Source organism: Hemitrygon akajei, chromosome 21, assembly GCF_048418815.1.
Source record: "Hemitrygon akajei chromosome 21, sHemAka1.3, whole genome shotgun sequence".
Taxonomy (NCBI): Eukaryota; Metazoa; Chordata; class Chondrichthyes; order Myliobatiformes; family Dasyatidae; genus Hemitrygon; species Hemitrygon akajei.
This window is the reverse complement of record NC_133144.1, coordinates 49,332,897-49,350,029: the sequence shown is the minus strand read 5'-3', so window position 1 is coordinate 49,350,029 and position 17,133 is coordinate 49,332,897. Positions and strand designations below refer to the sequence as shown.

Below are 17,133 nucleotides of genomic sequence, written 5' to 3'. Positions count from 1 at the left end.
AATCTTACATGTCAAGGCCTTCTCATGCACCCTTCGAGCTCTCCTAAGTCCTTTCTTTAGCTCTTTCCTGGCTACCCTATACTTCTCATAAGCCCCTCCTACTTCCTGCTTCTTATATCTAACATATGCTTCCTTTTTCCTCTTGACAAATTGCCTCACATGTTTCGTCAGCCACGGTTCTCTTTTCCTACCATTTTTTCCTTGCCTCAGTGGGACAAACCTATCCTGAACCCAGCTCAAGTGGTCCCTAAACTTCTCCCACATTACTTCTGTGCTTTCCCCTTCGAACATCTGTTTCCAGTTTACTCTCGCTAGTTCCTGCCTCATTCCTTCAAAGTTAGCCCCTCCCCAGTTAAGCACTTTACCATTTCGTCTGACTTTATCCCTTTCCATAGCTACGCTGAAGTTAAGGGAGTTGTGGTCACTCTCACCAAAATGTTCCCCCACCAAGAGGTCTGTCACCTGACCAGGTTCATTACCCTGAACTAGATCCAGTATAGCCTCTCCTCTCGTCAGCCGGTCAACATACTGTGTCAGGAATCCTTCTTGAATACACCTGACAAATTCAGCCCTATCTATCCCCCTTGAACTCAGGAGGTGCCAGTCAATATGAGGGAAGTTGAAATAACCCATAACTACTACCCTGTATTTCCTGCTCCATTCTAAAATCTGCCTGCTTATCTGCTCCTTGGTGTCCCAAGGGCTATTTGGGGGCCTATAGACTACTCCCAGCACAGTGATTGATCCTTTCCTATTTCTGACTTCCACCCAGACTGACTCCATGGACACTCCTTCTGCAGCGTCCTCCCTTTCTATCGCCGTGATACTATCCCTGACCAGCAATGCCACTCCCCCCCTTTTCTACCTCCCATCCCATTCCTTTTAAAACACCTGAACCCCTCGACTTGCATCATCCAATCCTGCCCTTCCTTCAACCAAGTTTCAGTAACGGCCACAACATTGTAGTTCCACGTACTAATCCATGTAAGTTCATCCTCCTTGTTCCTAATACTTCTAGCATTGAAATAGACACATTTCAACCCCTTTAACTGGCTACAATTATGTTCTGCCCCCTGCCTGTCCTTCCCTCATCAACTCCAAACTCTTAGCATCATGCCCTTGTCCTTCTACCTTAATCCCTGCACTCGCATTCTGATTCCCACCCCCCTGCCAAACTAGTTTAAACCCTCCCCAACAGCTCTATCAAACCTGCCCACCAGAATATTGGTCTTCCTGGGATTCAAGTGCAACCCGTCCTTTTTGTACAGGTTACACCCGCCCCAAAAGAGGTCACAATGCTCCAGAAATCTGAATCCCTGCCCCCTGCTCCATTCCCTCAGCCACGCATTTATCCTCCACCTCATTCTATTCCTATTCTCACTGTCGCATGGCACAGGCAGTGATCCCGAGATTACTACCTTTGAGGTCCTGCTTTTCAACTTCCTTCCTTAACGCCCTGTAGTCTTCTTTCAGGACCTCTTCCCTTTTCCTACCTATGTCATTGGTACCAATATGTACCACGACCTCTGGCTGTTCTCCCTCCCACCGCAGGATATCTCGGACGCGATCAGAAACATCCCGGACCCTGGCATCATGAAGGGGATGTGGAGGATGCAACAGAAATGCACATCTATGTTTACTACCCCACTTGGTACAGGCACTGCCCAACATAGAAACCTCTGAGTGGAAGCTCATTGGCATCACAAAGATTATCCACAGTAAACAAAGGAACGTGCCTTTCTCAACTTTGATGTAACTTCATGCATTTAATCATGCCATAAGTATTTAAGGGAAGGCTTGGTAAATCAATGAGGATAAGGGATACAGTGAACTGATGGAGTGAGAGAATGGGAGGGGTTGTGAAGGTTTGTGTAAAGTAAACCTAAAATAGTCTGAATATCCTGCTCCTCTCCTAGAAATTCTATGTAAGGAGATCAAATGTGTACGTCTTAATGATATTCAACAACCAGCAACTTGGACCATGTGATTATCATCCCAGGATGATAGAGGTGTCCACCATCCAAAATCAAAAGGAACAAGAGTTGTTGGATTCAATTACTGACTTAACTCTTGCTTCAGGGTGAGAATTGTGTCTCTGCAATTTATGACTTACCCACTTAATTTAAGCTGACACTTCAGGGAAGTAAAAAGGATTGTGCAGTATTGTCAGCAGTATTAACATTTAAATTTTGTTTAAAGCTCCATCCACATGGATATATTACAAAATATCCAGGGAAATGTTGTGCTTCACTGTATTAACATCAATTTACTAAATTGTGCAACCTGCTTGAGATCATGTTGTATATGAATGGTCAATGCATTTTCCGACATGCCAATACTGATACTGCTTAAAATGTTTCTGTCTACCTTACAATATGCTAGAGTACACATTTAGCGCATGGGACCCCAATGTAAATAAAATCCAAAAATGAAGATTTTCAGTGGTGTTGACCCACAGGATAGAAAATGGACACTGGGATTCTATCCTCTTGAAAAGTTTGCAGGATGGATTTGTAAGTGCATTTTTAGAATCTTCTCAGACTCTTACCACAGATCATGTTTCTCTAGTGGTAAAGTACAATTCGAGGCTATCACTAATAAACCCAAGGGATTTCTCTATCTACTGGCTGAGAGTGTAGGACTTGTCCCCACACAGAGTGGTTGAGATATATGTTGTTTGGAAGAACTGGATAATTGTAAGGGAACTGTAACATCGTAAGGCTATCTAGCACAGACCAGTTTAGCTGAATGACCTGTTTCTGTAGTTGTGAGTACAATGTTACTAAGTGCAGAACTAGTAACTTCTTGCTCTCAAACTGATGCTGAATACACATTGACAGCTCATTGTGAACCAGTAAATCAAGTCATAACATAAAACAGATCAGCATAAGAACAGACCCTTCAGCCCACATTGTCTACGTCAAACACAATGGCAAATTATCTAACCCTTTTCTGTCTGTACGAGACCCATATCTCTCCATCCTGTATATTCACGTGTCTAAAAGCTTAAGTGCCACTATTGTGTCTACTTCCATAATTGTTCCTGGCAGCATGTTCCAGGCACCTACCGCTCTAAGTAAAAAAAAAACCTTGCCATTCACATCTCCTTCAAACCTTCCTTTACTCTCATATTTGCGACTATGCAATGTTCTCCTAGCAAATCACCTGCGATGATGTTTTCAGGGACTGCCATTACATAGGAAGACTGGCTGAAAGTTGGAGAATTGTCATTTTCATCCTATGAGAAAGCAGAGATGGGAATAAATTAGTTCAAAATTCTAAGTAAATTTATTATCAGAAGTACATATACATGTCTTGTGGACATTTTTAGCAGAATGAAGAAGCACAATAGAATCATTGGAAAACTACAAAGACTGACAAGCAACCAATGACCCAATGACGAAAGAAGACAAACTGTGAAAATATGGAAAAAAAATAAAAGAACGAATGAATGAATGAATAAATAAATAAATAAATAAATAAATTACACAGGGAACACAAGTTGTAGAGTCCTCGAAAGTGAGTCTACAGGTTTTGTTTAGTGATCAGTTCAGTATCATCAGTCAAATTAATCAGCCATACTTTTAAGGAGAAGCTGGATAAACTTGAGTTGTTTGCTCTGGATTGGCAGAGGGTGAAGGGAGACCTAAAATCAGTTTATAAAATGATGAGAGACATAGATGGAGTAGACAACTGTTATCTTTCCCCCAAGGTCAAAATGTCCAAGACTAGAGGGCGTGCATTAACGATGAGGGGGTAAAGTTCAAAGATTAAGTGCAGGGCAAGTTTTTATACAGAGAGTGATGGGTGCCTGGAATGTGCTGTCAGGAGTGATGGTGGAGGCAGGCACAATAGTAGTGTTCAAGAGGCTTTTAGATAGACACATGAACATGCAGAGAAAGGCAGGATATAGGCCACACGCAAGCAGAAGGGATTAATGCAATTATATATCATTGTTCTTAACATCATGGGCTAATACTTTTCAATGTTCTATGATCTTTCTGAATGACCACAAAAAGTCCCATGGCACTTCTTCACAGTTATCTCTGATACCCGATCAAATATTCATTGTTCCTCACCATACCTGAAGAGGAGCAATACACTGAGAACTTGCTGTATATCAGAATCAGGTTTACTATCACCTGCATGTGAAGTGGTTATTTGTTAACTTAGCAGCAGCAGTTTAATGCATTACATAATCTAGCAGAGAGAGAGAAAAAAACATAACAATAAGTAAACAAGTAAATCAATTATGTATATTGAATAGATTTTTTAAAATGTGCAAAAACAGGAATACAGTATATTAAAAAAGTAAGGTAGTGTCCAAAGCTTCAACGTCCATTTAGGAATCGGATGGCAGAGAGAAAGCAGCTGTTCCGGAATCGTTGAGTGTGTGCCTTCAGGCTTCTGTACCTCCTACCTGATGGTAACAGTGAGAAAAGGGCATGTCCTGGGTGCTGGAGGTCCTTAGTAATGGACGCTGACTTTCTGAGACACCGCTCCCTAAAGATGTCCTGGGTACTTTGTAGGCTAGTACCCAAGATGGAACTGACTAGATTTACAACTTTCTGCAGCTTCTTTCGGTCCTGTGCAGTAGCCCCTCCATACCAGACAGTGATGCAGCCTGTCAGAATGCTCTCCACGGTACAACTATAGAAGTTTTTGAGTGTATTTGTTGACATGTCCAATCTCTTCAAACTCCTAATAAAGTATAGTCGCTGTCTTGCCTTCTTTATGACTACATCAATATGTTGGAACCAGGTTAGATCTCGACACCCAGGAAACTGAAGCTGCTCACTCTCTCCACTTCTGATCCCTCTATGAGGATTGGTATGTATTCCTTCGTCTTACCCTTCCTGAAGTCCACAATTAGCTCTTTCGTCTTACTGATGTTGAGTGCCAGGTTGTTGTTGCGGCACCACTCCACTAGTTGGCATATCTCACTCCTGTATGCCCTCTCGTCACCACCTGAGATTCTACCAAGAATGGTTGTATTGTCAGCTAATTTGTGGATGGTATTTGAGCTATGCTTAGCCACACAATCACGTGTATACAGAGAGTAGAGCAGTGGGCTAAGCACACACCCCTGAGGTGCACCAGTGTTGATCATCAGCAAGGAGGATATGTGCACCAATCTGCACAGACTGTGGTCTTCCGGTTAGGAAGTCGAGGATCCAATTACAGAGGGAGTTACAGAGGCCCAGGTTCCTCAACTTCTCAATCAGTATTGAGGGAATGATGGTATTAAATGCTGAGCTACAGTCGATAAACAGCATCCTGACATAGGTGTTTGTGTTATCTAAGTGGTCGAAAGCCGTGTGGAGAACCATTGAGATTGCATCTATTGTGGCGAAAGGCAAATTGCAATGGGTCCAGGTCTTTGCTGAGGCAGGAGTTCAGTCGAGTCATAACCAACCTCTCAAAGCATTTCATCACTGTTGATGTGAGTGCTACTGGGTAATAGTTGTTAAGGCAGCCCACATTATTCTTTGGCACTGGTATAATTGTTGCCTTTTTGAAGCAAGTGGGATTTAGCTGTCATGTTTATTGTATCAAAACTATTAAAATATTTTGGGAAAAAATACTGCTTTAGCTTTTTAAGTCCTTTGGAATGACTTAAAATATTGTGCTGGCTGTTATAAACACGAGTCCTTCTCTCCACATAGAAAAGAGGAATTCCAGTAAAACTCTTACAACATGATCTCCATTCCATTATCCAGGTTATGAGTCAAATTAATCAGTCATACTTTTCTAGCTTTTGAATACCATTGCACTTCCATATAGTGGTTACGATTTTAGCTTTCATAACATTTTGGAAAGTTGTAGTTAAAAAATTGTGGCAGTTAATTCTCTTTAATGTAAATATTTAAAGAGGTTAAAAATAAGAGCCAAGGCAGAACTGCATATTTATGAAACAGATCTCTGGGGCTGGCTGTCTTTACTGTGATTAAACTTAATTGCCCAGTCTGACAGCCTTGTCAAACATGTTGAAGGACAAAAGCAAGTTAAGCTACAGTAACTTGTGCTTATTTTGGATGAAGGCAGACATTGGGTTCACAGTCATATTAAAAATTTTGAGAACCAATGGGGATGTCCGCACGGAGTCACGGATCAAATCCCTCAGGTCTGCCAAGGACAAGCATTATGACTGATGGAAGAAAGTCAGGATCCACAGTAACAAAGGACCTTAAAGATGAATATGGCTCAAACTGCATGGACCTTACAAAAAGTGCCGGAGGAACTCAGCAGGTAAGGCAACATTTATGGATAGGAATAAAGAATCGATGATTCTGATGAAGGCTCTTGGCATGAAATGTCAACTCTTTATTCCTTTCCATAGATGCTATCTGACCTGCTGCGTTTCTCTAGCATTTTGTGTGTGTTACTCTGGATTTCCAACATCTGCAGAATTTCTTGTGTTTACCTTACGCACAGTACAGGCATTCTCAGGTTTTATCAATCCCCAAAAGTCCTGTCCACCTTGCACCATATAGGAACAGGCCATGGAAATGCAACCATGTGCACTGCATGTCAAGCCCCAGGAAGATGGTAAAAGGATAGACTGTGGTTTCCAGCATCTATCCACACAATCTTGCTTGAAGTTAAAGGGACCCAGGACCTCAACAGCCATAAGCAGAAACAACCAAGACTCCTTGTGCTAAACATCCCAAATGAGTTACTGTGCTTGTAGATTAGTTTTCAGTCCATAAGTTTCAGGTGAACACAGGCACCTGGGTTGATCTGGTGCAGAGTAATGCAGCTTTGTAGACTGAATCATTTTTTTAGTGAAGCAGGAATAATAATTCTATTCTGAAGCCAATGGGTTTCTACCCACTCAATTTCTAAAATTACTTCCAGCAGAAGTACTTCCACTTGGGTGGGGTGACACAGTTGTGCAGCTGATAGAAATGCTGTTTCATATTTCTAGCAATCCTGGTTCAATCCTGACCTCTGCTGTTGTCAATGCGGTATTTGCATGTTCTCCCTGCGGCTGCATGGGATTCCTCCCCGAATCCCAAAGAGGTAGAGTGATCAGTACATTAATTGGCTAATTAAATTGACCCAAGTGTGGATGAGTTGAAGAATCTAGGGAGAATTGGGAATAATGTAGGATTAACGTAAACACGTGATTGATTGTTGGCGCAGGCTCAATGGGCTGAATGTCCTGTTTTCAAACTGTACACATCCATTGTAAAGTATCGCTACTTACTAAAGAAATGTAAATTCTTCAATAAATGTAAGCTCCACAGTGCACACAGCTTAAAATGGAGAACAGACATTTCCTTCTGCCAACTGTCAATGGCTCGATTAATCTCAAGCAGTCATCTTGGGCATATTTGACCTACCAAAATGAACCACTTCACACAAGTTGCTAATTATGCTAAGTAGTCATGACTTCCCAGCGATGCCTCCTTACCACCAAAACCTATTCCTCCATACCAAGGCAGTGAGGAGGATAGGTAGGGAGGGTGTTGGTGACAAGAGGTGCAACACTGCCACTTTACACTTACATTGGAGAAGGAAGACTCTGATCTCAAACCTCCGCTGCCTTGAGGCTATATTCACTCAAGGGGAAGGCTTTGGGAGTAAACCCCGAGGGAAAAATCCGGAACTGGTCCCTAAGGCAGTCCTGCATTGAGTTCAATGTTGACTGGCAACTCCTGCGATGCTGCTGGTATCAAACTGTATCGGTCTCTCCCGTTCCTTTCGGTTCATCAGATGCAAGGAGAGGGGGAGCCCGCTACACGGGCAACAGCTTATTCTCCTTATTCTACTGCCCAGACAGACTTATGTAACTAGACAGCTAGGAAGCAACATCCATAGTCAACCCAGACCAATGGAAGACTCTTCTTCTTCATGCTTACATTCCACACCACATACCTACACTGACAGTCACAAACAAGAGGAAATTTGCAGACGTTGGAAATCCAAGCAACACCTGCCGAAGGGTCCAGGCCCGAAACATCGACTACTTTCTTTCATAGATGCTGCCTGGCCTGTTGAGTTCCTCCAGCATTTTGTGTGTGTTGCTGACACTGTCACTGTCCTACAGCTTTTTCATATGCCTTGCTGTTACCTAGAAGAGTTCCTGCCAGAATCAGTTTATATTCAGAGACTCCTTTGTCACTCTACAGCTAACCAGTCTGTTAGGTGCACTACTGTGCTTTACAGTCTGATTTGAAGAAAAGTCTCATTTCTATATACATTTTGTGATTATATATGTTATATTGATGTATATAGTTAAATACAATAAAATTGACTTGACTTGTTCATGGCTACAAGCTACTCTTAAGTACAATATATACGGGCATACTAAACAGTTACTTGCACATAGCCTTTGAAATTATTGTTTTTACATTGATATACTGTACGTATATTGTGTTTTTATGCTTAATTATGTTTCTTGTGCTTCATCAGATCCAGAGTATCAATCATTTTGTTCTCCTTCACACTTGAGTACTGAAGAAAGATAATAAACAACTTTGAAACTTGAAAAAACAAAGTGGGGACGAAAGAAGAAATGATTAAAGCAAGGTCATTGATCTGAAGTGCTAACTTTGTTTCTCCTATTTAAAATAACATTGTAATATTTCACAAGGGCAGAAAATGCTGAAAATACTCAGCAGGACCGGTGGAAAAATCAACAAAAGTTCAAAGTAAATTTATTATCAAAAGACATATATGTCACCATATACAACCCTGAGATTAATTTTCTTGTGGGCATATTGATCAAATCCAATAACCTTAATAGAAATAATGAAAGACTGCACCAACAGGGTGGATAACCAATGTGCAAAAGACAACAGACTATTCAAATACAAAAGAAAAAATGCAATAATAATAATAAATACACTAGAAATAAATATCGAGAACATAAGATGAAGAGTACTTGAAAGTGAGTCCATAGGTTAGGGCAAGTGAAGTTGGGTGAAGTTGGTAAACTGTTCCTGAACCTGGTGGTGCAAGTCCTGAGGCTCCTGTACCTTCTTCCTGATGGCAGCAGCAAGAAGAGAGCATGGCCTGGGTGGTGGGCCATGATAGTGGATGCTGTTTTCTTGTGACAGTGTTTCATGTAGACGTGGTCAATAGTTCGGTGGTCTTCACCCATGATGGACACAGTCATATCTGCTCCTTTTTGTAGGATTTTCAGTTCAAGGGCGTTCGTGTTTCCATACCAGGCTGTGATACAGCCAGTCAATATATTGTCCACCACACATCCTTAGAAGACTGTTAAAATTTTAGATGTCATGCTGAATCTTTGCAAACTCCTAAGGAAATAAAGGTACTGCTGTGTTTCTTCGTAATTGCACTAATGTGCTTGGATCAGGACAGGTCCTCTGAAATCATAACTGAGGAATTGAAAGTTGCTAACCCTCTCTACCTCTGAGCCCCCAATGAGGGTTTACTCATGGACCTCCAGTTTCTTCCTCCAGTAGTTAATAATCAGCTCCATGGTCTTGGTGACACTGAATGAGAGGTTGTTGTTGTGGCACCACTCAGCCAGATTTTCAATCTCCCTCCTGTATGCTAATTCATCACTACCTTTGACAGTGTTGTCATAGGAAAACTTAAATAACGCATTGGAGCTTAGCCTCACAGTCATAATTATAAAGTGAGTAGAGCAGGAGCAAAGCACACAGCCTTGTGATGCACCTGTACTGACGGAGGTTGTGGAGGAGATGTTGCCAATCCAAAATGACTAGAGTCTGCAAGTGAGGATATCCAGAATCCAGTTGCAGAAGGGGTATTGGGGCCAAGGTCTTGAAGCTTAGTGACTACTTTTGAATAAAAAGGTAGTTGGGAGGTGGGGTGGGGAAGGAGACAGATTGAAGGTGATATGTGAAGCCAGATGGTAGGACAAATTACACCCTCTGTGTTTCTTAGAAAAAGTATATATTCAATAATTCATAACCCCAAACACAGGTTTCTAGAGCAGTAGATGTAGTGTCTACAGATTTCAGCAAGGCATTTGATAAGGTACCCCGTGAAAGGATTATTGAGAAATTAAGGAGGCATGGGATACAAAGGAACCTTGATTTGTGGATCCAGAATTGGCTTGCCCACAGAAGGCAAAGAGCGATTGTAGATGGGTCATATTCTGCATGGTGACCAGTGGTGTGCCTCAGGGATCTGTTCTGGGACCCTTTCTCATTGTGATTTTTATAAATTACCTGATTGAGGAAGTGGAGGGATGGGTGATGACACAAAGGTTGGGGGTGTTATGGATAGTGTAGAGGGCTGTCAGAGGTTACAGCGGGTCATTGATAGGATGCAAAACTGGTCTGAGAAGTGGCAGATGGAGTTCAACCCAGATAAGTGTGAAGTGGTTCATTTTGGTAAGTCAAATATGATGGCAGAATATAGTATTAATGGTAAGACTCTTAGCAGTGTGGAGGATCAGAGGAATCTTGGGGTCCGAATCATAGGACACTCAAAGCAGCTGCACAAGTTGACTGTGTGGTTAAGAAGACATATGGTGCATTGGCATTTATCAACTGTGGGATTGAGTTCAAGAGCCAAGAGGTAATGTTACAGTTAAATAGGACCCTGCTCAGACCCCACTTGGAGTACTGTGCTCAGTTCTGGTCACCTCACTACAGGAAGGATGTGGAAACTATAGAAAGGGTGCAGAGGAGATTTACAAGGATGCTGCCTGGATTGGGGAGCATGCCTTACAAGAATAGGTTGAGTGAACTTGGCCTTTTCTCCTTGGAATGACGGAGGATGAAAGTTGACCTAATTAAGGTGTATAAGATGATGAGAGGCATTGATCGTGTGGATAGTCAGAGGCTTTTTCCCAGGGCTGAAATGGATAACATGGGAGGGCACAGTTTTAAGGTGCTTGGAAGTAGGTACAGTGGAGATGTCAGGGGGTAAGTTTTTTTTTAAAAACGCAGAGAGTGGTGAGTGTGTGGAATGGGCTGCTGGCGACAGTGGTGGAGGCGGATACGATAGGGTCTTTTAAGACAATCCTGGATAGGTACATGGAGCTTAGAAAAATAGAGGACTATGGGTAACCCTGTGTAATTTCTAAAGTAATTACATGTTTGGCACAGCATTGTGGGCCGAAAGGCCTGTATTATGCTGTAGGTTTCTAAGTTAGAATTTCACTTTGATGAGCAAGCATGTCATGACTAAAGGCCATGGAATTTACTAATAAGGTCTCAGTTACATAACTGAATATCACCTTCAATGGTTTATGGTAAGTTGAACTCATGAACACTGCTACTAGGCTTTCAAATAACAAATGCTACAAGCTCCTTTCCAAAGAATCGTGCACCAGCCCCTGATTAAATGTTAATGGAAAACCTACAAGGTTCGGATCAGGCTTTGTTTACAAAAATATAAAAAAACATTTCTTGTTCACCTGAGACAAGATGTTGCTCTGGGATGTCCCTTTGTAGGTGTCAAGGCCACAAATACTATGCCATGAATAATTCAGCTCATTTCTGACTTGCTTGAGGCTATTATAATGAAGAACCTTTGAAAGTACGGGATGCTTGAATTGCCTCAGAGCAGGGGATTTGAGAGTTCAAGATTTCTGAGTGGAGTTTGGACTCTTAACTCAACATTCTCTGAACTTCAGAGTTGTTAACATCTGACATCTAAGTACTTACAATATTTATTTCAGACTTGGGTCCTCTGGCACCAAATGGCCTTCAACCCAAATCAGTATGACGATCAAAATGCCCAACCAATCTCGTCCCATTTGCCTGAATTTGAACCATATCCCTGTTCTATCCACCTACCTGTCCAAGTGTCTTTCAAACTTTGTTATTGTACTGGCCTCAACCACTTTGTCTGGCAGTTCATTCAAGTTCAAGTTTATTATCATTCAACCATACATGTGCATACAGTTGAATGAAACTTCCTTCCTCTGGGACCAGGGTACAGGTAGTAATTATCCAGCACATACAGTCACAAAATAATATTAGCACCAGTTCCTGAGTGGCATGGCCTGAAGATTGAAGTATGGGGTGTATGCTTGTTCTAAGATTGTATAATGTATCTGGCACTATTATAATAAAATAAGCAGTAGTATAAATATGTGAACCAGCAGCAATAAAAGATGAAAAATGACCAGTGTAGGATGAGAGTGTAGCCCTGAGTTGGGGAGAGCTTTCAGACAGGGTATACGCATGTGCTGGATAGCAGCAGGACACTACGAAGTCTACAAGCCTGGGGAAAGAAGCTGTTATCCAGCTTGTCAGTTCTGGTTATTATACTATGGTCCCTTTTGCCTGATGGTTTCAAAGTTTCAAAGTGCATTTATCACCAAAGAATGTATAAATTATACAACCTTGAAATTTGTTTGCTTACAGGCAGTTGCAAAGCAAGGAACCCGTAAGAACCCAATTTAAAAAAAATAAGACCAACCCCCGCCCCAGTGCCCATAGAAAAAGAGTAAAAAAAAACAAAGCAAATCATATAAACATCAAAAGCGAGCAGCAACAACAGCGTTCCGAACCAAATTGAGTCCTTAGATCCAAATCTGCGGAGCAGCCTGGAGTATGCCCAAAGCTTCAGTATTCAATTCATTATTTTAGCAGGGCAAATCGCTGCAAAGTCCACAGACACAAAGCACAGCAGCCTGGGGAACTCTCACAGCCTTAGCATCACGGAGAGACAAGCCCCTCCAGATTATCTGCGCCGGCATTTAAATTGTCCGAACCTCACACTAGGACTCGCCCCACAAATTGCTCTGGGCCTAGATTTAGCTGCCGAAGGAGCTGTTCCCAATCGCTCCAAATCGGCTCGGCACCCAGAGTGATCCTACCTCGCCCAACTTTTGACACCCTGCCTTACCTGTCCTTACAGGCTGGTATTTAGATTATCCAAACACTGGATTTTACCTCGCATTAGGACCCGGGCCTCGCCATGGTGAATCACTACGGACCTTGAACATGCTGCCCAGTGATTCACTTCAGACCTGGATTTTGCTGCTGAAGAAGCTGTTTCTTGACCTCTCCAATTTGGCTTGGCACTTAGAGCGTTCCACTCTCATACCCGGTTGGAGGTCAAAGAGATTGTGGAAAGGATGGGAGGGGTCTTTGGCAATCCACCCTCTGCATGAATAAGTTGCTCTTCAGGTCCCTTTTAAATCCTTCTCTCTCCTTAAACCTGTACCATCTAGGTTTTGATTCCCTTCTCTTGGAAAAGGACTGTATTGTTCATCAGAGTCCACTAGCATCACAGCTCCAGGAAAAGACTGGAAATTTCATAAATGTTCTGAAAAGTAGTCACCGCTTCATCTGCAGGCCAAGTTTCCAACCTCAACCAACAATTCTTGGAATAATCAATCATTCATTTGCACACTATAACATGAATTTGCTGCTTGTTATGAGTGGCCCCAATGAATGACAACAACTTTCATAATTTATTAACCTGAGATAATTTAAACCATTCAAGTCATCACCAAGAGACTAAGTGATCATGACATTTCAGTTGGGCTTTATTCACAAATGGGCAAAGAAGATCGCTTTGTGTAGAAAGTAGAACAGGGTTAATATATACCACTCAAACAACTTACTCAGGTTTCTAACACACTTGCAACATAGTTTGGACACTTTTTTATCCAGATATTTTTTAAGAGATGCAGCACAATATCTGGCCCAATGAACATGCGCTGCCCAATTACATCTATGTGGCAGAAAACTGGAGCACCCAGAGGAAACACGTGTGGTCACAAGGAACACATACAGACTTCTTGCAGACAGTGGAAGGAATTGAACCCAGGCTACCAGTTGCTGTAACAGGATTACACTAACCTCTACACTACCATGCCACTCACTTTGTAAGCTGTTGATAAATGAAAGAAAATTCCATGCACTGAATATCCGAAATAAAATCAGAAGCAACACACGCAAAATGCTGGAGGAAGGTAGCAGGCCGAAACATCGACTGTACTCTTTTCCATAGATGCTGCCTGGCCTGCTGAGGTCCTCCAGCAATTTGTGTATGTTGCTTAGAATTCCAGCATCTACAGATTTTCTCTTGTTGGAAATAAAAACAGAAAATGTTTTTAGACAGCGTCCATGGAAGGATAACCAAGTTCAGCTCTAGGACCTCTACTCAGAACTTCTGGTACTACTGAATGGATTCGGGTCAGAAACTTTAACTCTGTTTCCATTTTTATAGATGCTGCTTGACCCAATGAGCCTTTCCAACATTTTCTATTTTGTTGTAGGTTTTGTTCCCTCTCTGGTATTGGCACTAAGGTACTGACCAAGATCCTATGTTCACAATAGGAAAGCCACCACAAATCTCTATCACTTCCCAAATGAGTCAGTGTTGCTTTAAGTGATTGAACAACGAACAACATTGGCCAAGTCATACTTACAAAAACTTCAAGAATCACAGGCACTGTACTATGGAGAGGAGGAGTTCCAGCATCTTTAGCCATAATGGTCAGGTAGACAAATCCTCCTGGTACCTGTTCAAAGTCAATGGGTCTTGTGACGACAACAACTAGAAAAGAAAATGACATTGAGGAAGGTTATTACTACTCAATACTTCACAAAAGTTATCAGCTCTGGAATGCAATAGAGTAGATTTATTCTCTTTACATTTTAATATATCCTTTTCACTAACAGATAACAATTTAAACTTTTCTTGATGACTGTGAAGATTAATTGCCCGCTTCAATGCAAAACACATCTCTAGAGACAGGAACTTTGACTTCTGGACATTTTTAATTAAAATTTCAGAAAAGGACTGTCATAAGGACATATAAAGTACTTGCCCACTACAGGCACCAATATTAATTTCTTGATTGTAATTAACAACATCAAGTTAAAGGAACAATCAGTTGTGATCTGCAGCTGAGCCATAAACAGAAAATTTCGGGCAGTCAAGAGGAAGAATTCTGTATGCTGGTAGATGTGAAACAGAAACTATAAAACCCAGGAAGTATGTCCCTGTCATACTTAGGATAGATTGCTTCTCTCCTTTCCTGGATTTCACTGGCACTGCATTAGTTTGCTGTCAAAAGGATGAATGCAATTCCTGGGTGACTGCCAAAATTAAATCCTATGAGCTTGATGTTTGCAGTTGAAAGAATTACAAGGCTTAACGACTTCCTTAAAAAAACAGCCACCTCTGCCAAAAGTATTTACATTTATAAAAACAGGGGGATTTAGAGTAGGATTTGTGCCTGCTCTATCATGAAGATCATGGTTGATTCAACTTCATTTTTCTGCCCATTTCCCATATCCCTCAATGCCCTTCATTCAAAATACCAACTTCGGATATACTCAAAAATCAAGCATCCATCAGCCACTGGGAGAAGGCATTTTTAAGAACACGATGTTCCAAATGAAGAAATTTCTTCTTATTTTAGACTTAAGTATCTTACTCCTTAACCTACCAGAATAACAAACTCAAAATGCTGGAGAAAGTCAGCAGGCCAGGCAGCATCTATGGAGAGGAGTAAAGAGTCCTGATGAACCATCGACTCCTTATTCCTTTCCATAGATGCTGCCTGATCTGCTGAGTTCCTCATGCATACTGGGTGTGTTACTCTGGATTTCCAGCATCTGCAGTATCCCTTGTGTTAATCTATCAGAATGAGATTCTGGACTCAGTCCCTAGCAATCCCTCTCTGAATCTTACTTGAATCAAGGAAACCACCTCTCATTTGGTTAAACTCCAGTAAATTCAGACACATCCCACTCAATTTCACTTGTAATAAATGAATTAATCCAGGGATTCCACACAATCACTGATTTGTATGTATTGTCTCAACTGTCAAACCAAAATGCACACAGTACTTTAGGTGCAACACACCAAAAGCTAAAGGAACTCAGAGGCAGGACAGCATTTATGAAGGGAAATGGACAGTCAATATTTTGAGTTGAGACCCTGTTAATCATAGATACTGCCTGAGATAGATACTGGGTTCCTCCAGCTTTTTGTGTTGCTCCAGATTACAGCATTTGCATAGGCTTGTGTCTCCACAGAACTTCAGATGTAGTCTCATCAAAGTTCAGTACAATTTAAGCAAGATTCCCCTTATAGACCAACCTGAATGCAGTAAGACTAAAGTTCAAGGTAAATTTATTATCAAGGTACATATATGTCACAATATACGACTCTGAGATACATTTTCTTGAAATACTCAATAAATCCAATAACCAGAATCAATGAACTGAGCATAAAACTAGTGTGCAAGAGACAAACTGTGCAAGTAGAAAAAGAAAAAGATAATAATAATAATAATGATAATAATACTGAGAAAAAAAACTGACACAATCCAACACCTTGCAGGATCCTGTAGCAGTTTAACAGAATTTGATTACTTACACAGGAACAATCAAGTGACAAACATCATTCATCAAAATCTAGCTTTAAAATACAAACTCATAGATAAAATCACACCCTACTATAATACAAGCCTGATCCCATTTTAGAGTCATAATACCACATATTATATTATGTCTAATCAGTTACTACAGATAAAAATCCATAATAATCTTCTGGATATAATAATACAGGACAAACAAGCAAGAATAACTTATTTAATAGATTAGCCATTCCAAACATGTATAACTTACAGAAGTCCATTAAGTGAAAAACACAGAAATAAGCTGAAATAAAAGAGGAAATTGAAAGATCTTGGAATATAAACAAGGTGTACATTGTCACGATAATATCTACAATTATTAATATCTATGTAAATCTTCAGAAAGTCACAATACTAAACACCACTAGAATAGTCCGAAAGTTCTTAGCAATTGATAAATGAGCATGCTTGTGCCCATACCTCAGGTTTTACCAGTTTCAGCTGAGGAAAAAGTAAAAAAAAAACAAATAAGCCATAATAATCAAGAAAATGAGATGAAGCATCCTTGAAAGTGAATCCACAGGTTGTGGGAACGCTTCAGCGATGGGGCAAGTGAAGTTGAGTGAAGTTATCCTCTTTGGTTCAAAAGCCTTATGACTGAGAGGTAATAACTGTTCCTGAACCTCTTGCTGTGAGTTCTGAAGCTCCTGTACCTTCTTCCTGGTGACAGCAGTGACAAGAGAGCATGACCAGGGTAGTCAAAGTCCCTGATAATGGATGCTGCTTTCCTGTGACAATGCTCCGTGTAGATGTGCTCAGTGGTGGGGAGGGTTTCACCCGTGATGGACTGG

General features: G+C 41.2%; 1 protein-coding gene across 1 annotated transcript in view; it reads right to left on the bottom strand.

Moving 5' to 3' along the window:
- Positions 1–17,133, bottom strand: part of cdh23 (cadherin-related 23) — a 1,051,763-nt gene that overhangs the window by 445,695 nt on the left and 588,935 nt on the right. Inside the window, exons 17-18 of the mRNA XM_073025359.1 lie at positions 14,342–14,469; positions 3,166–3,238 (exon numbers count right to left, since the gene is read on the bottom strand). Of these exons, the coding sequence (XP_072881460.1) occupies positions 3,166–3,238; positions 14,342–14,469 (201 nt within the window). The remainder of the gene's footprint in view (positions 1–3,165; positions 3,239–14,341; positions 14,470–17,133) is intronic.